This window comes from Papaver somniferum, unplaced genomic scaffold (genome assembly GCF_003573695.1).
Source record: "Papaver somniferum cultivar HN1 unplaced genomic scaffold, ASM357369v1 unplaced-scaffold_150, whole genome shotgun sequence".
Lineage (NCBI taxonomy): Eukaryota > Viridiplantae > Streptophyta > Magnoliopsida > Ranunculales > Papaveraceae > Papaver > Papaver somniferum.
Window position 1 is genome coordinate 5,318,039 of NW_020624377.1, and position 22,781 is coordinate 5,340,819.

Here is a 22,781-nt window from a genome sequence, read left to right on the forward strand (position 1 = left end):
TGGGAAACCAAGCCGGATGAGGTGTGTGTTTGTAACACGATGAAGTCAATGGGACTCCCTTTTCGTCATATAATAGTTAACTACTAAAATGACGTTATCCCTTTAAGCTACATTGATCCAAATTTGCTACAATAAATTTAATTTGTACTTCCTCCAAAGGGAGATTCCTGGGAACAAGGTGATAAAGAAATGGGAAGAACACCGTACTTGATATGTACCTAAACATGAACAAACTCGAATGGAAGATCTTTTGGGATGGCATGAGGACAATGGTTTATCTACATACTTAAGAATCTATTATAATGTTTTCCACGCTTGTATTAAGAAATTGATGGTAGAAGTCAAGTTTATGGAGGATTTGGAAACTAGCCTGAACGAGATGTGTGTTTGTAACCACTAGTGGAAAAAGGCTGATTTAAGATAGTCAGAAAGTGTCGTATAAGCGAGTTATAAGACACTTTGTAGATGCCGCTGAAAGTGCCATGGATTCAGTGTCTTTTCATGGAACGACGCTTTCATATTGATGCGGAATTGCGATGCTTTCAGATTGTCACTACATAAGACATTCAGGCAACGTTGTTGATATAGTTTATTTTAATATTAAAAAACCCGAGCCAGATCTAGCAGACTGACTGCTGCCATTCTGACTCGGCTGAAATAATTCTGAGTCAAATTACTTTCAAATTCAAATTCAAATCAAAATCCCAAATTCAAATCCAAATTCAGTTGAAAAACCAAATGACTATCCAAATTCAAACACCAAAATTAAAATTATAATTCTAAACAAAATCTTATTCATCCATACAAAATGACAATTCCATTACACTAAAAATTGTACTCATAAATTTAAATCAAAATCATACAAAAGGATTCAACTTCTAATTCATAAGTTCCAGCTTTCTTAAAGAGAAGTACTACAACTCCTAAAAGTTTCAACATCAATTTCAGTGATCATCACCTGGGCACCAGCTAGCTTGAGAGCAGAACTGCAGAAGCACAACCCTTTCCAACATCTCCTTATCCAGCAACAACAGCGATCTTTCCAACAATCATGGCATCAGTGCCCCTCATGAGACCATCGGGAAGAGCAGCAACATCAACTGTGGGCTGGAACTGACTGAACTTTTAAATATTTGCATACAGAGGCCTTCCCCAGCACACTACCTACATTGATTTAGGAGGGAAAAGGTAATCAGAGTCGAACTCTGAAAAGAAAGCAGTCTAATAAACCACATGACACTATGTTCTACTAGTTAATTCATAATTCAGTCACTCAGTACCATGGTATTAAGGGCTTCACCTGACTCAATTTCATCGATCAATTTGTGCAGGAAATTGTCCATGAAAAACTTGATCAACTGGCTCAAAGTAATAGAAGCGTTACACTTATCGGTACTACACTTTACAACAGTAGTCTTAGATCATTAATTCATAGATGAACATCATTTCAGCAACTAAAGCCCTTACCTACAAGTCCAGATCAAACAAAACTCTATAAACTTCATAAGCTAACGCAAAATCAGACAAGTACGATTTAGAGAAAATTGTATATACTAGCTTGTGAAGGAGAAAGTGGTTTGGAGAAAAACTAAGCAGTAGTGGAGAAGTGATACTCTTCTCAACAACAACCACTACACCTTTACTTTTCAAGCCTATCGCAGTAGATCCAAGCTGTGAAAATACACAAGAATGAGGGGGTTTTCAAATTTCAATTACAAAGTTTCACACAGAAACTAGAAATAGGTCTTTACTGTTTTGTTGTTTACCTTAATAGCTTAAACTTGAAATAATCTCCCTTCAGATGAGAAAGTATTCACACATCTATCATAATAATCAGTCCTATAACAGAAATCACAAAGATATTAAAATCAATCGAAAAGAAACAAGATTTATTAGAAATAGATCTGAAAAGTACTCACGAGACAACTTCAAACCAGCAAAAACGAGATCCTGCCGGATGATGAACTGAGCTAAAATTCCAGAACATCACACCTACAACAAACACTAAAAATGTTTACCTCAGGAGCCATCCAAAGTTACATTCTATTATCTGCAGTCATCACTTTAGATTCAGCTTGCGGCCTTGCAACTTCAAGATCAACAACTTTCGGATCTGCACAATCCAGTAACAGCAAGTACTTTCCCCAAATTAAAACAAACACAAAACTATGTAAATGTGATGGATAAAATGGTAGCCCCTCAACAGAGCCAAGAGACATACTTCTTCACACTAAGCAGCCATTACTTCATGGTGATCAGAGAGGGTACATGATTAAACCAGGTGTTGAAATTTTCCACCATCAAAGAGGGTACCTAATTCTTTACAATTTGGAAAAGAAACTATTTTCTCGGTAAAGAAACTAAAAGTGATAGCAAGTAAACTAGTTAAACATATGCAATTGTTTCTTAGAATTTAAAATACCATTCGACAGTCTTGGGATATAATTTAATATTGAAAAGGAAAACTTGTAGCTGTTGAAATAATACATCTGCAATGTCTATTGTAGGTATACATGTGTTTCTTCCTGCTTCTCTGTTTTGGGTTATTATATACAGCCCAAACATTAAATACTGCCAACATTTTCTTGAAAAAAAGAACAGTAGAACCTGCAACAACAAAAACAAGCAGAAGCTCAAATAACAACACCACTACCACAAGCATCCACCACCACACCAACACCCATGCCCACAAAATAATATAGCCACTTCAACTGGACGAAGTTTCAACTCCCTTAAACCCCAAGTCACAACCATGAAAATATAATCTATTATCATCTAAAAAACAGGAATCAAACTCATTAGTACAGTTCTAATTTCATTCGACATAGCAATTTTCTTACCAGGGTAGTTCCATAACCATCATCAATTTCCCTTCCAGACATCATAAATAGACGCTTCCGAATCTTTTTGAACCTATACATAACAACAAGGTTGTAATAAATACACCTGAATCTATAACATATATAACCCTTTACAGAAAAAGAAGCAACTTACAACCTTGCTCTTCCTCTCCAAACACCCATTCACCACCACCAGTTCAGTACATACAACCTCCACTACTAGCAGCGAACTAGTTATCATCACCGCCAACGTTTAATCGAACTCATTGATTCCATCTCCAAGCATCCAATCACCACCGCCAGTTCAGTCCATAAAACCTCCACCACCACCAAAGGTTTCTTCAAAACACCCATTTGCCATCACCAATGGTTCTTCATTTTATTTCATCATATACACCAAAAATTATTCATACAAAACCCAAAATTATCGATACAAGCCTACTAAAACTAAAAAATCAAACCCAATATCAGAATCATAAAATACCAAATAACTCATACAAATTTGTTTGACAAGAATTGCAAATCCAAAATCAGAATCCTTAAGAACACCCAATTTTGTTTGACAAAAATTCTGGATAACTTTTAATTACTTCATTAACACAAGAGTAACACCAAATGACTTCAACTAATTTCATTAACAACAAATATTCGATTTGAAACAAGTAAAAGTGAGGGAATAGTTATACCCGAAGGCTGAAAATCTTCAAAAATGCAGGTTAAGATGCTGAATGCTTTTCTAGCAATTGCTACAATAAAAAAAACGAACGATAATTAAAACCCTGATAACAAAATCAAACGTTAGCTTAAATGATGAAAAATAGGAAAAAAATTAGAATGCAAACCATAACTTTTTACCTGATAAAGTTTGTAGAAAATCAAACCCCTAACAGCTAGCACGAAAAGGAAATGGAGAAGAGAAAAGGAAGATGGGTTTCTTTCAAACATGAAATTAATAGAAAAATGGGTTTTTCTGTAAGGTAAGGGTTTCAAAGAAACGGTTCAAAAGAAGGGATTTTAATGACAGTGTTTTTCTTTTGGTTCATGGTGGTGGTTTTAAGGTTCATTTTAATCCATTTCGGTAATAAGCAAATGGATTTGGAGAGATGTATAAGGTTACAAGAAGAAAATGGTTTTTGTTTCTGGTTCTTAATAGAGAGATGAAATGAGAAGATTTGACAAATTTAGGGTTCCATCGGCAGAGGAGAACCAGAGAAGGAGAAGGAAGGAATTAGCTCGAGTATGAGATTTGTTTCTGGATTTCAAAGGATGAAAACAAGGTGAGAGAGATGGAGAGAGAGAGTAATGATAAAGAAGGAGAATAAAAATAATATTACTCAGGACACATGGCGCCTTGTTAGGAAAAGTAGATAAAGGTACAATTTTAGAATCAATGCTACCAAGGTGTTGCATAAGTCAACCAAATTCCTGCCACAACGGCAACTTGACTTTAGTTAGCGTCAAAGTAGGTAGTATCGCTGTTTAAGTCAACAAAAGTCATGACACAACAATACTTTGACTTTAGTCAGCGACGCTTTTCATACGTGGTTAGGTCGCAATATTTAGTTTGTGTAGTTTCATAATGTCTCAAATATCCCATTTTCCATTAATGAACATGATGAAGTCAATGAAATGCTTAAGATTGAAAGCTTCGTGGAATCGAGTCTGTTCGTCGGTTAGCTTTATATTGTGTTTATTCAATGATTATATTCTACTTGAAAATTAACTCACTATTGTATATGTATCATCCGGGAAGTGTTCTTATATTTATACTCAGAAATGTTTCGTTCAAAATTGTTGTGCGATGCGGGGACCCGAATCCGGTACCTATAACATCCTCTGTCAACCCTTGACCAACTGCGTGAGTTCACTTATGTGAAAGAAAGATATAACATTGAGTTTTTATTCTTGTTTTCACCTTGGGAAGCGCAAGGGGAAAAATATACAAGAGGGTCGATCCTGATACTGGTGACTTTCTTTATCTACCTTGGACCGTCTATGCTAGCACTCGTTTGCAAAAGAAAACATAACCTTGAATTGTAATAGTTGTTTTCGCCCTTAGCAATACGGAGAAAAATATGCGCGAAGGGAGATTCAATACCGCGCCATACAACTCGTACTTTCCACCTTGGACCACCTGTGACACCTTTTATTTGCGAAAGATAATTCAACCGCGAGAAACTTATCTTCGCCCTTGTTTTTGACAAGGTAAGCCCGTGAACATTTTTTCTTCCATATTAGTTGAAAGTTGCCATTGGATTTGTTGAATTGTCTTTCTGAGAAATAATTAATCTTCCCCTAAATTGATGACTTATGTATCTTCAACTTCTACATCTTCGTCCATTTCTTTGAATCGTTCATGATGTTTGTTTCCTAAAAGTGTAATTAAGTTCTTCCATGAAACTTTCATATTTGTCCCTATAACTCGAATATCCATAGAAATTAAACACCTACACCGAATCTTCTTTAACCAACCAGTTAGAGGTAGGATAAATCATTTACTCCTCCTCCTTATAGCTCCAAAATGTAGCTGCTAGAAATCCTACAACCACTAAGAACTACACCCAAATATCAACTCCTAGATCTAAACAACATTCCATCATCAAAAATGAAATATAAGTGCTAGAAATGTAAAGGAGACACATGGTTTTTACATGGTTCGATCCATAATGGGATCTACATCCAGTTCACGGACTGGGTTCGCGGACTGGGTTCGCGGACTGAGTTCGCGGACTTAACATACAAACGATTTTTGGAAATCCCAGCAGAAATTATCGGTCGAGAACTTCCGTCAGTTCGCCGACTTGGCAAGCCAATTCCACAATCCTACCGATTTCTCTTGATCAACAAAGTTCGAAAACTTTGGTTCAAGGAACACATGGTTATATAATCTAAACTCTCATTTCAATCATTGAAACATTCTCAGAGGGCGATATTCAGTCGTGAAGAACAACATACCTTTCTCGTCAGAGCAACTTCCAAAGTGATTGAAACTTCCATGACTTTCGTCACTAGGTGAAGATAAACCTGATCAAAGAGAAACGCTTTACCAACACATGATTTCGAGTAAAATATAAGCAATGAATACTCAGCTCGAAATATCAAGTGTATAAGATCTATTCTATATAGCACACGACTTTTGTCTCATAAGAAGTAGGAGAAGAATAGATAGACTTTCGAGTGATAAATAAGTTCAAGTCTTCACATACCTTTTTGTTGATGAAGTTCCACGGTTCCTTGGTGTAGATCTTCTTCGTTGTCGTTGAATCACCATGAAGTCCTTGAGCTCAACTACACTTTTTCTATCCTAGTCCGAGACTTAGCTAATAGGCTAGAAATCAAGACTTTATAGTTTTGATCACTAACATTGACAAACATGCTTGATATAGCAACGCAAGCGAGGTTGACCGAGCTATGCTCTAACAATCTCCCCCTTTGTCAATTTTAGTGACAAAACTATTAATACATATGGAATATAAATAAGATAAACTTTAGTTGCTCCTATTCCATAGTCCAATCTTCAACGTTCCTTGAAATCTTCGTCCTTACAAGTACTGATCCCAAAGGTTGTAAGTTTAGTATCACCGTTGTTGAAGATCCGTAGCTATGACAATGAGAGAAATCTAGATTCTCGATCATTATTATACAACATCATAGTATTATTATGAACATCAAAGTCCAATTGCATCACGACTTTGACAATAATACTATGGTGATATGTATCACTCTCCCTTAGTCAATACTCCATCTCGATCATGGAAACCACTCCCCCTTACACAATGATCCGAAAACCATATGTATTTGTAGTGTGACCTACAATATTTCTCCCCCTTTTGTCAATAAAATTGACAAAGGTACAAGAACGGGTTCATAATGAAATTTCCACAAGAAACATTTCATGACCAAAAGAAAGACAACATATCATCTTAATTTAGATGCAATCTTATAACCGAAGCTAACAACATTCATCAAGGAGTTTTAAGACGCAAGATAACCCCTATAAAATTCCACATCCGCACTCCCCGCAAGATATTACCATTAAGCACAAGTTCAAAAGAACTCTCCCCCATTAGATGTCATTCCCAAAGGAACAACAAGAGCGACCTTAATTTCGAAAGAAAAGAAGGATCTTTCTTTGGACACCAAAAACCATGTGAATGATTTCTTATATCCAAAACTCAATCAAAATACTCACAAGTAAACCCATGAATATTTTAATTGGAATACACAATTAAATCAAAACCACAAAAGTGATCAATTTAATTGAAAGTGCTCAACATAAGTAAACTCACGGAGCAACAGGCTATGACTAAGTTAATCACATGGAGGTGACTAACTTAACAGTTCAAGTACTCAACATAAGGAAAACCTTACGGAATACGTGACTACATTAACCAATGGGAATATTTTATTACCCGACTCAAATGGGTCTGAGTCAAGGGTTAAGTCCGACTCAGATCGCGAGTCAGATCTGACTTGAAAATGAAAACAAACGGTTTGACATCTATCTCGGACCGAGTCAGATCCAAACCCCAAGTATGCATAAAAAACAAACATGCTCCAAGGCGAATGCTTGATGTTGTCCATCAGAGACTGATTCTCGTTGCTGATCAGACAATGATATATTCTATATAAATAGAGTGATAAAAATTGACAAACTAACAACTTGGTGGGGTGGGGCAGTTGGCTAGCGCCGAGGACTCATGGTTGTCGGCAGTTCGAGCCTCTCTCGCCCCATTATTTTTCCCAGACATTTATGTGGCATTCAAATTTTTTGATATTCTCCATCGATTGTAAAAAGAATGAGGTATTTCTTCATCGGTATCAGGCTCAATACATGTCTTATCAATTCTTCTTGATAAAAAGGAGAATGTTCTTGCTGACGTGGCGGAACCGCATTAAATTTCAAGTTTTCTCTCATATTAGAGAGCCACGTAAGCAATCAGTTATATCTGACGGAATAGGTACGCCTTATGACCAAAAGACACGCCTTTTAGTTTTACCGACGTGACTCTTCAGCTACATAAATAGCATATGCCGAGGAGACAAACACCCAGAAATCAAATTTTAATTTTATGCAAGGTACTCCTCTTGAACGCCATATTATATTCAATCATTAAAAGGTAAAAGTTCCTCCTGATTTTTGTGTTTCTCCTGATTTTTACCTTTTGTTGTTAATGAGACTCTTCTATATGCAGTATGGTGTTCTTTTTTTGTCATCGGCATGCAGTAAGGTGTTGGATACTATCATTTATGCCTATTGATGGTAAGAGATACCATTAAAAGGTAAAAGTTGAAACCTAATTTTTTTTTTTATTTTCTTCCCGACAAAATTACTCAAATTACTCTTCAAAATGCAGTATGGTGTTTTGTTTTGTTTTTCAATCGGCATGCAGTACGGTGTTGGATAATATCATTTATGACTTTTGATGGTAAGAGATACCGTTCTTTCCTATTGAGAGTAAGAATTTCATAAGAGGGAATTGTTTCTACCTGTCGAAAATGTACCGAAAGTAAACGAAAAGTTTGATGTATTGGGTTAAGGAAATATGTTCATAAAGTTGCTTGATAAAATGTGTAACCCAGGTATTAGTTGGCCTTCTTTGCTGAATTTGGATGAGTGCGTGGAGAAATTTGGGATCAGGTTGGAAGTCAGGGTCGAAAATGGCAACAAAATTCCAGTCAGGTTGTAGTCATCTTTCAATCCTTTTTAAGAGCTTCAGCCTGTACCCATTTCGATTACTTTTGATTTCGTTTGTGTTTTTTCCTTTTAGTTGCCCACATTTGACATACAATTTCCACCAAGTCCTGTAGTTAACATACTCGCAAGACACTTCCAATTAGTCAGAAATAATTTTGTGGAAAAATCGATGCTTAGTAAACTTTTTTTTACAAAAACTCATAGGAGTAGTTGTAATGTTTGTGATGCATTCCTCTTTTCAGATTGGTGCCAAGAGATAAAGTACAGCCGCAAAGGATCTCATTAAGGATCGTGGATGGACTTTTTTTTCATTCTACACTCCCTTATTCCATCATCCAACAAGTTTAACAACATTGTCAGGTCAGTTCTGTTGTTCATGCAATGCCTTATCTAATACTCTCTTAAGTTTGTCTCTCAATGTCCATGTAACTGTAAGATGTCTACTAGAGTATATCAGGAAATATAACATGATGATGAGCTTGAAGGTATACCAGACCTGGATCAACAGAAAACCATGAAGATATACCAATGGTGTTGCAGATGGAAAATTAGCTTCCGAGGTAAATTAAGAGGATTTATGAATAATATAGCAAGGTGTTCGTTTTGTCTGTATTAAATCCGCCACTGATTAATGACATATTATTAAAGATGATTTATCATCAACAGAGAAAAACTAATGAAAGTCCATCTGTCAAGTAGTCATGACCTACTAGAAATTCCGCTGCAATCTAATAATATAGAAAACATTAATAGATTGACATTTGAAGGAATACTTATAGTGGAGTGCAAGGTGTTATACATTGCTGGGCAACAAACAACTAGGTCCTTACATCACCATACTTGCAAGAGAACAAAATTGGGAAATCTTTCCATGCCAGCAGGAGTCGTTATTACAACATTACTACTAATGGTCACCCTGATGACTTCAAGCCAGGAGGATTTGCTTTGCCAATGGAGTTTAAAACACGGCAAAGATAAACTCACACACATACTTTGCTTTCTCAAGGGGTCCTAAGGTGTGTATAGGCCAAAACTTTGGTTCCATTTTATCTAAAATGACTTTGAGTATGAGTCTGTCTGCTGAACTTCTTTTCCCAGCTCTGGCCTTCAAATACTCGATTTTGAATCTTGCACCTCAACATGGAGTACAAATTGTATAACACCACAGAGATTATGCCTTTCATACTCTCATGGTCAAGACACAAAACCCGTGTATCTAATGATGAACTAGCCCCCGTGCATGTGGACGGGCTTACAGACCTTGTTGTAATATGAGGCCAGAAGAAAAAGCTAAGGTGCATCCAAGTGTAAAATATAGGATGCAAATAAAGCAAGAGAAAGGAAAGTCCTTAGATGCTACAATATTCTATAAAGAGATGTATCCTGGTTTCGATTATCAATATGTAATGATGAGGGAAATCATATATCACATGAAGAGAGGGAAAGGTCATTACGAGGAGATGGAGAAGGTAGAAGCTATGAGTCCGATAAGTTCCGAAGATTAAGCTCATCCATCTCCGACAATCTAACTCCAGTTTCAGAAAACATGAATCGAAGACAAAAAGCAAAGAGAAAAGAAATAGTTATCGTTAATAGACTTTTAAAGAAATTTGGTTTTCAAATGCCATTTTCATTTCCATCAATATTATTTTTATTAGCTTATATTTCCTATATTAATTCTATGCATAGATTTTAATCAATGAAGAGGTTATGGGTAATAAAAGAACTAATTTTTAAAAAACGATCAGCCAAAACAGTATCAGAAGAGAAAAGGGAAACAAAAGAAAGAAATTTTGAAATAAAGGGAAAAAGAATTTCTGAATCATGATGAGATCGGAAACCGAAATAGTTTTGAAAAGATGAAATCATATCAAAATAATTTGTATACCTTGCCGTAACATTCCCATTCTGTTAACCCCCCTTTAGCTTAGGATTTGACACAAGCAAGAGAATTACTCCATGCTTAGAGATGAAAAAAGAGAGATGGAAGATGAAGAAAAATAACCGTTACTTAGGAGAGAGGTGAAAGGATGTTGGGGGTCTGTGAACCGATTATTATCTGTGCATCGCATCACTCTGGTAATAGATATGGGAGCATCCTTAGGAATACTTAGATGATCGCAAGTCATTTGATTTTAGTCTCTGATAGAATTTTTGAGCTTCTTAGGAGATTGTTCATATCTGTTCTTATAGTCCTTTTCGCTTCTTGGTGAATTAAAATCCCCCATTAGTTGTTGCTTCTTTCATCTTCCTTCCTCTCTTTCCCTCCTTAATTTTTATCTCTCTTCTTAATCTTGGAATCTTGAGCTTCTAGTCCTCCCGCGACGCTCCTAAGAGTAATTGACTTACATTCAATCCCCCTAAACCTGCAACACATTTCCTTTAAGTGACAATTATTCAATCTGAGCTAGGACAACATCAGGTTTTATTGTAGAATAGTCAACAAAATTCTAAAATTAAACCCGTGAGTGCTTCTTTAGAGTCTTTTGTCTAATTTGGAACTTTCATAGCTTAGGCATTATCATTACATTTTCCTCTTTCTGTTTGTCTTGAATTGAGTGGCAAATTTGATTGCTCCAAATTATAAAACATAGCGAAAGATAGATGGATATATCCAACAATAGAACCATTCTACTAGTACTAAGACAATACCAAAATACTTAACATATGATAGTTGGATATATACAACAAGAGAACCATTCTTCTAGTAATAGGAAAATATCAAAATTCATAACATATCTTTAAATTTTGAAACAGAAACAAGACCATAGTTCTTTAAATTTGCTGCTAGTAACTTCCATCCCCTTCTCTAGTAAACTATATCCCCTTGTTCTTATGCTTTCTCTGCATCCTCAAAATCCCCCTTTCCCTTCCTCCAGTTATACCTTCTCTCCGTCCTTATCACATAATCATAATCAAAGCCAAGAGGCATCTTGTTAGAGCACTGCTCGGTCGAACTCGCATGCGTTGCTATCTCAAGCATGTTTGTCAATGTTAGTGATCAAAACTATAATTTTTGATTTCTAGTCTACTATAGCTAAAGTTTCGAACTAGGATAGAAAGTGTAGTTGAGTTCAAGAACTCCATGGAAATCATCATACAAGACGAAGAACTACTCAAGGAACTGGTGGAACTTCATCGACTAAAAGGTATGTGGAGACTTGAAATTATCTATCACACAAAAGTCTATCTACTCTATCTCCTATCTTGAGACAAAAGTCGTTTTGCTATATAGAATTTGATTATACACATTTGCTATTTCGAGTCGAGTTTATCTCGTCTATCTATTTCTTGAAATATGTGTTGGTAAAGCTTTCTCTTTGGCCAAGTTCATCTTTACCTAGTGACGAAAGTCATGTTATGTTTCAATCACTTTGAAAATGACTTTGACAAAAAATGGTTGGTGAATAACAACAATATAACGTCCTCTGATGATATTTCAATGATTGAAATGAGAGTTTAGATTATATAACCAATGATGGATGTAAGCATTGTGTGGAAACACATATATGTATAAGTCCTTATTTCTTGAACCAAAGTATGCGTACTTTGTTGATCAGGAAAACCCGGAACAAGAGCTGTGAGCTCAGTCCGCGAACGCAGTCTGCGAACTGGCGGAGGTTCTCATCCCGAGAAAATATGTTGGAGTTTGTGAACTCCTTCCGGGAACTTAATTCCGTGAACTAAGTCTGCGTACTTGAGTTGGTTATATCTAAAGACGATTATTTATGAACTTATATTTATAATAACTAAGGAATGCAATTTGCAAACCGTGGCTACAAAGTTCATGAATCGATTCGAGCGAATCAAATCGTTTTTTCTTCGATTGTGTCTTATATACTTCTGTCTTATATACTTCTATAAGATTTATGCAATTGAACAACTCTCTAACTAGTTCATTTGAGTCATTTGAACTAGTTATGGTAAAGAAGAATAAGGTTGATATGAAAGTGCTCATATGGCTAACCATTTGATTAACTATTGTTGAATCAACAAATGTACATGTTTGGGTACGTGTACACAAACCTAAAATCGTGCATTTATTTGTGTGTAACAAGATAAGTTTTCGATCCAACGGGTTGAAAGATATTAGGTTGAATCTAATCAGGTTTTTATATAACGGTGAATATTGAATGCTTTGTTACCAAGATAACATTGATTGCACACCCTGATTTGAAAGACTATATAAGGGAGAACTTTAGCAACTAGGAAACCTAATCCCCACACCTCATGTGTGATACTAGTTGTATTAGCTAGAGTCGATTCTCCTTTAACCTTAGGTTTCTTTTCGAGAACCTGTAGGTTAACGACTTGAAGACTTCATTAGGATTGTGAAGCCAAACCGATACTACTTTCTTGTAGTTGTGTGATCTGATCTTGCTGATTATATCGTGTTGAGTACAATCGTAACGATTGTCTTGAGATTAATATCTCTAATAGGAGAGATATAAAATTAGTCACAAACATCTTCGTCTCATCGTTTATGATTTCACAATATCTTCTTTTGCCGTGTCGATTAAGATTATTGTGAGGTGATTGATAATACTAGGCTGTTCTTCGGGAATATAAGTCCGGGTTATCAATTGTTTCCTTTTCACCTTGATTTATCAAAAGACGGAATAAAACTCATAGGTATTTTTGTGGGAGACAGATTTATTTATTACCATAGACTTTTCTATGTGATACATATTTGTTTATTAAAGTCTTCGACTTTGGGTCGTAGCAACTCTTAGTTGTAGGTGATATCAACTAAGGGAATCAAGTGCGTAGTATCCTCTTGGGATCAGATACATAAGGAGCGTAACTGTACCTTGGATCAGTGTGAGATTCATTGGGGGTTCAACTACAGTTGAGACCGAAGTTAGTTTGTAGTAGGCTAGTGTCTGTAGCGGCTTAATACAATGTGTGTTCAAACTAGACTAGGTCCCGGGGTTTTTCTGCATTTGCGGTTTCCTCGTTAACAAAATTCTGGTGTTTGTGTTACTTCTTTTCTGCATTATATTTTGTTATATAATTGAAATATCACAGGTTGTGCGTTAAGATCAATCAATTAGAATATCCAACCTTTGGTTGTTGATTTACATTGATTGACCCTTGAATATTGGTCTTTGGTACCGTTCAAGTTATTTCACATAATAATCAGGCTCACGGATTTCTATCTATTCGATTTTTTGATTACATTGTAGAATAGAGATATTAGAACTCTTTGATATACTTTGTTAAGATTGAGTCTAGTTGATTCTCTTGAAAGTATATTGGAGTTAGTCCATACAGATTGTTAATCGAAATATTGGGTGTGGTTGTTAGACCCCCGCTTGTTCACATCTTGCTATGCAAAATAGAACTATTTATAGGACTACCATATGCCAGATCTTTTCAATCTTTGACCTAGTTTATTTATCAAGCCTGTTTTTTTCCTCTGGCTCTAGATTGCAATAAGAAATTTGCTTGGCCTGTTCAACATGCATAAACTGGTCTGTGCCACATAAATATCAAAAGTAATATTGCACCCGATGGAGATGATCTTCTGTGCATCGTATTACCCTAGTGATGGAGACTGCAGCATTTTCAGGAATTTGAGTGTGATCACAAGCCATTTGTTAACTTGTATATTCTATACCTATAGGTTTAACTTCTTAGTAGTTCTTTTTTCGAGCAAGATCACTCCTACCTAAATTATTTCTATAATTTGGCTTAAAAGAAATCTAAGTCATCTATTTTATTGTTGCTTCGAAATACTCTAGAACTTAACCCTATATATTTTGTTTAGATACTATAATTCTGAAAAGCTCCTCGTTTATACTTATTTGACCCCTCTCTTATGTTAATTATCTTTGAGTTGATTTCTTCCGCACGCCTATTGATTAGAAATATAATACAAAATTTAAAGATTATTAGTTCTATATAGGAACCCTAATGTTTTCCCCTTATTACCCTCCGGTTATTGCCTCTCTGTAATGCGAAATTTGTTTACTGACATATACCTCGGTCTTTTGCCCTTTAGGCTATAAATACTTGACATACCCTACTGATTTGAACCGATTGCCCTTAGACGTAAAGTTTAAACCCTAGAAAATTTTCTCTGATTTATCTCTTTCTCTGCTCTTTCTCTCTCTAGAGACTAAACCTATACCTTAATAGGAGGATAATACCTAGACTTTTAAAATTGCTAAAGAAAATATTGTAGATGATAATACCTATTGTAGCTGATAAGTTTCATCTTCTAACCTCTGGATTTTCCTTACTGGGATAGTTTCTCTTCTATCTGTTTAGTCTTTTTTGGGCCTTTCTAAGATGAAAGCCTTTAACTCTTGCATACAATTTCTTTTTCATATCCTATTCCCGAAAATTTTATCCTGTTAGCTTCTTAGGACTTGTCAAGAGTAGTCAAATCTTTGGACAACATTACGCATAGAAATCTGCTTCTTTACCCATTAAGAGTTTCCCAAAAATCCGGGTATAGTCCTTGTCAAACAACCTCGTACCGTTGGGTATCTCTCATAAGATATCCAATATGGATCAGGAGAGTACAGTCAAAGGTGTCTTTTAGATTATCTCTGTAGGAATTTTACTACTACCTTGCTTTAGAATTTGAGTCTTTGAAAAGAATTATACGATAACCTTATATTCATTTCAGTCATAGATCACGAGTCTCTTATCCTGTTCCCTTTCCTCCTTACTAGATTTTGTATTAGATAAACTCTTAAACCCTTGAAACCCTTCATAATTTTTATCTTGAATTTTCATCCCTCTTCTTCTTCATTATGGAAAACCACCAAAATTTATACAAACATCTTAGTGGACTATCTCTAGCCCAAAGATTTGAAAACCATAACAATGTTGGTTTACTTCCAACCCCCCAAAACTTCATTAGAGATTATGGCATTAAAACCTTCAGTATACTAGCTAGAGTTTTCTCTACCTCTGTGTTGAAACACTGGGAAGTTAGAGGAGCACTTAATAACTTCTGGGGTGCAAACTTAGCTTTCCAAATAAGAGAATTTGATCCCAACCTTTTTATCATTACCTTTAGGAACCAGGATGACTTTACTTGGATCTCAGTGAATGGGCCATGTTATCCATTCGTAAATGTTCTTGCAGCAACAACTGCATACCAAGGGATGAGTATCTCAACAGATAAAATCAAGGAAATCCTATTATGGGCTACTATGTCAAATACCAAATGCGAACATAGGAAGAACCATGAAATGCTAGAGTTAATTGCAAGTAAGATTGGTCAAGTATCAAGAGTTTTCAGAGGGAATGAAACTACAGATTGTAAAACAAGAGTCCTTGTTTGGGTTAATATTGAGAAGCCTTTAGTGTGTCACTTGTTAGTCAAAGTAGGAAGATTTCCAGTTACTTCTATTTACTTCAACTATCTGAATCTTCCTTCAAAGTTTTGTACGCACTGTCCGCGTCTTGGGCATAAAGTGGGTGATTATGCTATTCTCAATGGCAGACCTTTAGAAGATATGTATGATATCTCTGTGGATTCACCTTATCCAAGTGACGATATAAAATGGTTAAACAATGAGCTAGTCCAAATCTGGAACCCTAAAAACAATCATGACTACCATGGACAATCAGTTCCCGTGGAAACATATTTATCTCAACCTGGTGTACGTGAAACATTTACTGATATTTTTAGGAATTATGTAGAAGAGGAACCTACTTTCCATGATCCCCAGAAATCCTATGATGTTTTAGGACCCTTTGTAATTGAGGAGGACATGCCTCAGGCATCATCCACAGTTCTTGTAAAGAGAACTTTTCCTTTCAACTTGTAGGAAAAGTTCATCCCTTTGCCTGACTCTTAGGATGAATCTTTCTGTTCTGCCAATTCAGAAACTTTCCGAGTTATTGTTGAAAACTCGAACTTATGAATCGGAGCTATTGAATGGGTCCGGTCTTCTTCATGACATTCCTAATCCGGTTCAAGTTTCTAACTCTTTTGAAAAAGCTAGGAATTCTTTCAAATCCACAATTTCTCCTATTCCATTTTCACCTAATAACTCTGCCTTTAATTCTAATCTTGTCTCTGAGACAAAAATTTACATTGCATCCAATTTTGAAACACCTTTGACTCATCCAAAAGCAGCCTTTAAAATGTCAATCTCTGATTTTTGTTATCGTCTTCTTCTTCCGAAAATCGTTGTTTTTCTTCATCATTGAACGAATCTATCCTTCAAATTGATCAATATGGGTCCAATATTATTGAAAACAAAGTTCCAACAAATGCTTCCTTGCCAGTTTCATTCCCGGGTTTAACCCCTTTGAAGCAACAAGAGGAGACACAGGAAACTCAGGAGGAGGAAAAGCTGGCCAGTTCATCACTCCAGACCCACAAGAAGCGGGAGCTTTAGGAGTGCTTCAAGCAGCTACCTGGGCATAAGAGAAAGGTGTGGAAAATTTTAGCATAGAAAGAGATTGTGAAAGCCTCTTCAACTACATGCATGGAAAGAAGTCAGATATCTCTTGGCGCTCAAAAACCTAACTGGATGAAGCAAAAAGATTGGCAAGCCAATGTAACAACTTTTTAGGTTTTTTTTATTTTGTTCCAAGACAAGGAAATAGGGCGACAAACATTCTAACAAAGATTGTTAGGCCTTTAAACTATTCTATTTTGTGGGATAACATTATCCCTGTTTGTATTGCAAATCAGCTATTAGTAGATAAATCTAATATCCAGATATCCGCCCGTGGATCGATATTAGATGGCTCTACTCCATTTATAAACCGAGCTTCTGGAGACAGTTAGTCCTTTCAATGTAATGCCTTATTCACAAAAAAAAAAAAAAAAAAAAAAAAAAAAAAAAAAAATGATTAAGCACTACATTAACATAACCATTATATATAATGAACATTAACCTCCGGGACCCTATAGGCTATATACAAACATTTCATGCTTCATATCTCTGCTTGGTTTTAAACCAAAGTAGAGCAAGTAGAGGTAGCAGGATCAAACAATGCCGGCAACAAGAATCTCCTTCCATTAGCACCATTTGCATTATAACTCGAACCAGTACTCGAATCAACAAGCAGATTTCCTGGATAACCAGGGTAGGCTCCTGCCCCATAAATTCCAGTACAAGCTGATGAAACTTCTAAAGGTGCTTCAGCCGGTCCTTGGTAATAACCATTTCCGAAAGGATTTGTCGCTGTTCCGGCAAACAAACTGGCAAGATTTATCACCATTCCATCAACACCAACATCATTGTTTGGTGCAACTAATGGTGAGCCTTGTGGTCCATAAATCGGTTGGTGGAAAGGCCAAGCGCATTGACCAGGACACTGACTCTCTGAGTTTCCAACCCAAATGTATGCAAATTTGGATTTCTTTGAAGCAGAGATTGAAGAACCATGAGTACCACATCTACTTGAACAGAACCCATCAACATCAACATCAGCAGAAGTCAAAACAACATTGATTGCATTACTCTGTTCCCCTCTGGATGCTAATCTAACGATTTTCTTATTGCTAAGAGATTTACCCAATGAGTATTTCTTATCAAAGATTTGTCTCCCTAATTTCAAAACCAAAGAAGTGGGTTTCCTCGTAGAAGTTGGTAGATGATAGTATTTCTCCGTTTTCTTCCACCATGTAGAAACTGATGGTTCATTGAGTGTCTTCTTTGATTGGGTAGTAGTTGAATGAATCGAATTGAAGAAATCAGAGATGATAGCTCTCTGGGCAGGTTTGAAATTACCATACCAGATCAAATTAACAGAAATCTTCCCAGAAAGAAGAGCTCCTTTGTGGTATTTTAATGGTACACTAGGCTGTTCTTGTACTAACTCATTGAGTTTCCTTCCAGTAGCTACAGAGAACTGAAAGAAAGAAACCAATAAAAGAGCATTTAGAAGAAAGATCAAAGAAGTAGAAGAAGAAGCCATTGTTGGTTGTTAAGAACTGAGTAGGCTAACTGAAAGTGAGAATTGAATTGAAGAAAATGAAGATAGAATTAAAATTAACTTAAAGAAGAAGTGGTTTGATTTTGATGAGAATGAAGAGGATGAGAAATGTGTTTATATAGGTCAATTGTCGGAATCTCGGTTGGATGGAAACGTCGGACGTGGAGTCACTAGGGAGGAGCAAGGAAAGAGGCAAAAGTGTTTAAAATCGTTATACTTTATTGATGAGATACCAGCTGGAGCTTGCAAGATGGGAAGTTTCGAGTTCAAAATGCGCCAACTTGTCAATTGGGTGGGGTTGTCATATGCAAATGCAAGAGGTTGGCTCATACGAAGAAGCGTCTGAGCTGTTAAAGGTGTTAACCAAGCAAAAATATGTCCCATGGGGTAGTAAATTCAACCAAGTAGTTGCATGAATAGTAAATGCATTACCTAACGACCAAAAAGTTATGGTTTGTGCGTCTTTGTGAGGCTGGCATTTCATGGGATTTGGATGAAGGGCGCCAACTGGATTTAAACTTCTTGGCCTGAATTAATCCGCACGGAATATATTTTGAATCTATGGCTCTTTACCACCATGCATTTTCCATAGTACCTGCTGAATCACATGTTTACAAAAAGATCACTGGGTTTCAGCCACGTAATGCATCCACCATGGATGAAAAAAGCCTTGGCATATTCCAGCTAGGCATATGTAGCATGCAGCTGAGATGCAATTTCATGTGAGCTGACTTTATGGATGTGGCACCTCCACCAGTTGGTTGATCAGTTGGCAACTTTAAACCCGAAGTCATCATCCCTTGTACCCACAATACCAGCTGGTTTTTTCTTTATTACTTACTAACTTCAAACGCGTTTGAATCTTTCCTCACTCTTCAGTCCTCCCACCACGTCTCAGCTGAGGTTTATAATGTTTGTATATAAGGACTCAATGATAAACGTACTCATTAGATATAATGGCTACGTTAATGTAATACTACGTACTAGCTAAATGTTTTCTATCAATTACTTTAAAATCAATGAAGAATATTGAAAACGCAAATGATTTACATCCGGGAAGAAAATTTCGTGGTTTCTCTTGAGCGAAAGAGCGGGGGAGTCATTGTAGCCTTTTAGTATCCCAATGCTAGAAGGTCTCCTATTCTTAACTGTTATATTAATTTACATAAAAATATCCAGGATTTTTGGGTGTCAACTTAGAAATTGTTATGTGAAAAGATCACACTTTTTAAAAGAATGGCAAACTCATAATAAGTTATTGCCGGAATGGCTGACGTGTATTTTATCGTTCCATCAGTTGACTCACGAGTTAACAACCAAACTCGGACAGATGAACGACCCAAATCCTAAAGCATACCAAGAAGTAGCTTATTACTAGTCATGCATTCGGCGGAGACGCAATTTCATGTGAGCTGAGTTGATTTTTTGAATATGGCACCACGATCCAGCAGTTAAATAACCTCAACCAGTTAGGAACTTTTGCGCGGAAATCATCATGCCTTGTGCCCTCCAACCCCAGCAGTATGTTCTTTGCTACCAGCTCATCTCCATGTTTTTATCCCTTTTCTTGGTTCTTTCCTCAGACCTCTCATCACGTCTCCAAGGCACCAACTATCCGATATTTTAATTCTTCTTCTTTTTTACATCACCTGAATATCACAATCTTGTTTGTCATTCAACAAAACACTTCTACATTTCAATGGCTTCTTCTTCTTCTTCTATATCTACTTCTTTTACCCCATGTTTCCTTTTGTTTGCTTGTCTCTTCCATTTTTCTTCAGCTACAAGTAGAAGTCTTAATGAGTACGTCAAAGAGAAACCAGCTATGCCATTACAATACCATAACGGTCGACTTCTTTCTGGTCAAACTTCTGTTAATCTCATCTGGTATGGAAACTTCAAGCCTTCCCAAACAGCCAATGTGTATAGATTCTTCAATGAATTTTTTACTTTCAATAGAACTCAAACTATTTCCACACGGTTGAAGCAAAACTTATTTATTCCTGCTTATTCTTTAGGGAGACAAATCTTTGATACCAATTACTCATTGGGTAATTTTTTAACTGATGACAAAATTGCTAGATTAGCAACATCAATAGGTACGGTGCTGAGTAATAATGCTATTAATGTAGTGTTGACTTCAGCTGATGTTGCCGTTGACGGATTCTGTTCAAGCAGATGTGGTTCTCGTGGATCGTCATCTTCAACTTCAACGAAATCCCAATTTGCTTACATTTGGGTAGGAATTTCCGAGGATCAGTGTCCTGAAAAATGCGCCTCTCCGTTTCTTCAACAGATATGTGGTATTGTGACTCCTGCTGGAATGACTCGGCTTCTAAGTTTGGCTAGTGCATTAGTCCTAAACTTGCGCCCTTAAGAGGTATATATCTCGGCTTGTACTAGGAAGAAAATTTCTTACAACGCAAATGGTATCAATGAAAGGAAGTTTTTGTTCCCAGCTTTGCTTGATCTTTCTGCCTCTATTTGCTCTAATTTGGTCTAAAATAAAGCCAAGGTGTGTACTTTCTGTATATGGGGGATTCAGTGATTATTGTTCATCAGATAAAATAGCTGTGTCAATGTAAGATTACGATCCTTCATAATCTTCCTTTAAGAATATATTGCCTTTTCTTTGGGTGAATTTGTTACTACTTATGGGATCAGTTTTACTACTTATGATATTCTTTTAAGAAAGATTATGATCCTTAATGGAACTGCTACAACATATCTTATTAACAGCTTCCATACACCTAAAGGAGCCAAACTATAGCAGCATAACAAGTTAAAACGCTTTTTCATGTTTCTGAATGGCATCATAGCTACACGAAGGAAAGCCATGCTACCCACTCTGCCGCAAAATGGGGCCGCTTTCTTCTCACCAAAGATGCCAGTTCCACCATCAGGGGTGGTTCGGTGGTTGTTCTGGTTACTTTTATGAGTTTAATACTCCCCAATGTATCAAAGCATCTTGTTAAATAAAGATCTGAAACCAACATAAGTCGGTTAACATGGTACGGTAAAAACAAAAGTGAGTACAAATTAAAACGAAGATTAAAAAAAGAAAAATTGCAATTATTTTTACCTGATTAGAGCTTTAGGAGAGCCTCTAGTCTAGTTTTTTCCATCAATAGGAAGGCTATCAATATTGTTTAAAAAGTTCTCTTGGATTTTATTTTGATAAACTAAAGAGAGCTATGAAAAATCTTATGGCAGAACACATTAATATTACTTTTTCTTGATGTCTTTACAGTCAATTATTGGATTCTTTTCAACCCCCAACCCTAGTCTTGGATATGAATCAATTCTTCTTCTCTTTATGGTCGCCGAATTTGTTCAAACAAACAGCCCTTATAGTAGGTCCGGCGTACTGCACGCAAAGATTTTTTGAAGCCCGGTTTCGGATTGTTTTTTTAACCAAAAGCACTTTGTAACAAACTTGTAACAAACTTTTACCGAAAACTGTGTTTGATAAAAAAAATTCAAAGTGTTTTTGGACAGAAACACTTTCATTTTAGGCCTGTTTTTAAAAGCTACTCAACACTAGCTTTTAAAAGCTGGAAAAGCAAAAGTTATGGACCCACATAATTCGATTTAATTGATTCTCTATTTTAACCTTATTAATTTATTATAAAGACAAGTTTTATCCTCAAATATTGTACATTTAACATTATATTTGTAGCTTTTATTTTATTTCTCTATTTTTTTCATTTTTTATTTAAAATAATAAATACAATAATAATTAAAAATTATTATTTAAAATAATAAAAAATCTAATAAATATTAAAATAATGATATTTTCTAAGCAAACCATAATCATAATTTTTTACTAAATAATAAAAAATAAAATAAATATTACTTATATTTTATTAAATATGTTAAAATTAAAAATTGTATATATAATTTGAGTACAAATTGCTGGTCTCACATTGAAAGTTAGGCCAAAAGCTTGAATTCTAGAGCTTCTGGTCCCCGACCAATAGGAATTGAGAGTTTTGAGATCTTTTCGGTATACATGATCAATATTTAGATACCAAACCTACTCGCCAAGCCAAACTGATACCCTAATTCGTGAGCACGAAAATAAAATCCTAATTTCCATTTCTGCAGCCGATTTCCCTCTGCCAATTTTTCTTTGTTTTTACAGCACCAAGAAACGTTTGTTGCCGATTTCCCTCTGCCGGTCCCTACCAATAGGAATTGAGGGTTTCCAATATATTTGCCAGTTTTTTGTACACACCAAACACCTGGGGTGGAGATTACTCACTGCTGCACGTACCGGAACATTACCATATCCCTAATTCTCTTCTCCTCCCTTCCCTCCATTCTTC

The 22,781-nt window shown here is 36.0% G+C and overlaps 2 protein-coding genes and 1 long non-coding RNA gene across 11 annotated transcripts; 1 reads left to right on the forward strand and 2 right to left on the reverse strand.

Moving 5' to 3' along the window:
- Positions 1-791: 791 nt before the first annotated feature.
- LOC113335946 lies at positions 792-4,116 on the reverse strand. 9 transcript variants are annotated; one of them, XR_003353547.1, is made up of 10 exons: positions 3,696-4,116; positions 3,527-3,586; positions 2,998-3,212; positions 2,841-2,913; positions 2,423-2,607; positions 2,222-2,319; positions 1,920-2,113; positions 1,767-1,839; positions 1,301-1,671; positions 792-1,164 (listed from the first exon to the last, which is right to left on the reverse strand). It is a non-coding gene; the product is annotated as an uncharacterized LOC113335946 (long non-coding RNA). The 9 variants fall into 9 exon arrangements; XR_003353545.1 differs by having other exon boundaries at positions 1,920-2,319; XR_003353544.1 differs by having other exon boundaries at positions 2,222-2,607.
- A 13,251-nt stretch (positions 4,117-17,367) lies between these two features.
- Positions 17,368-18,524, reverse strand: LOC113335962 (protein EXORDIUM-like). The gene has a single exon (XM_026581963.1). It carries the CDS (start codon positions 18,433-18,435, stop codon positions 17,467-17,469), a length of 969 nt encoding a protein of 322 aa, XP_026437748.1. The 5' UTR covers positions 18,436-18,524; the 3' UTR covers positions 17,368-17,466.
- A 1,494-nt stretch (positions 18,525-20,018) lies between these two features.
- On the forward strand, positions 20,019-20,986 carry LOC113335963 (protein EXORDIUM-like 1). Its single transcript, XM_026581964.1, has one exon. It carries the CDS (start codon positions 20,153-20,155, stop codon positions 20,828-20,830), a length of 678 nt encoding a protein of 225 aa, XP_026437749.1. The 5' UTR covers positions 20,019-20,152; the 3' UTR covers positions 20,831-20,986.
- The last annotated feature ends 1,795 nt before the right edge of the window (positions 20,987-22,781 follow it).

What these genes read in the sequence shown, in the direction of transcription:
- LOC113335963 (XM_026581964.1), top strand. Translation starts at nt 20,153, where the DNA reads ATGGCTTCTTCTTCTTCTTCTATATCTACTTCTTTTACCCCATGTTTC.
- LOC113335962 (XM_026581963.1), bottom strand. Translation starts at nt 18,435, where the DNA reads ATGGCTTCTTCTTCTACTTCTTTGATCTTTCTTCTAAATGCTCTTTTA.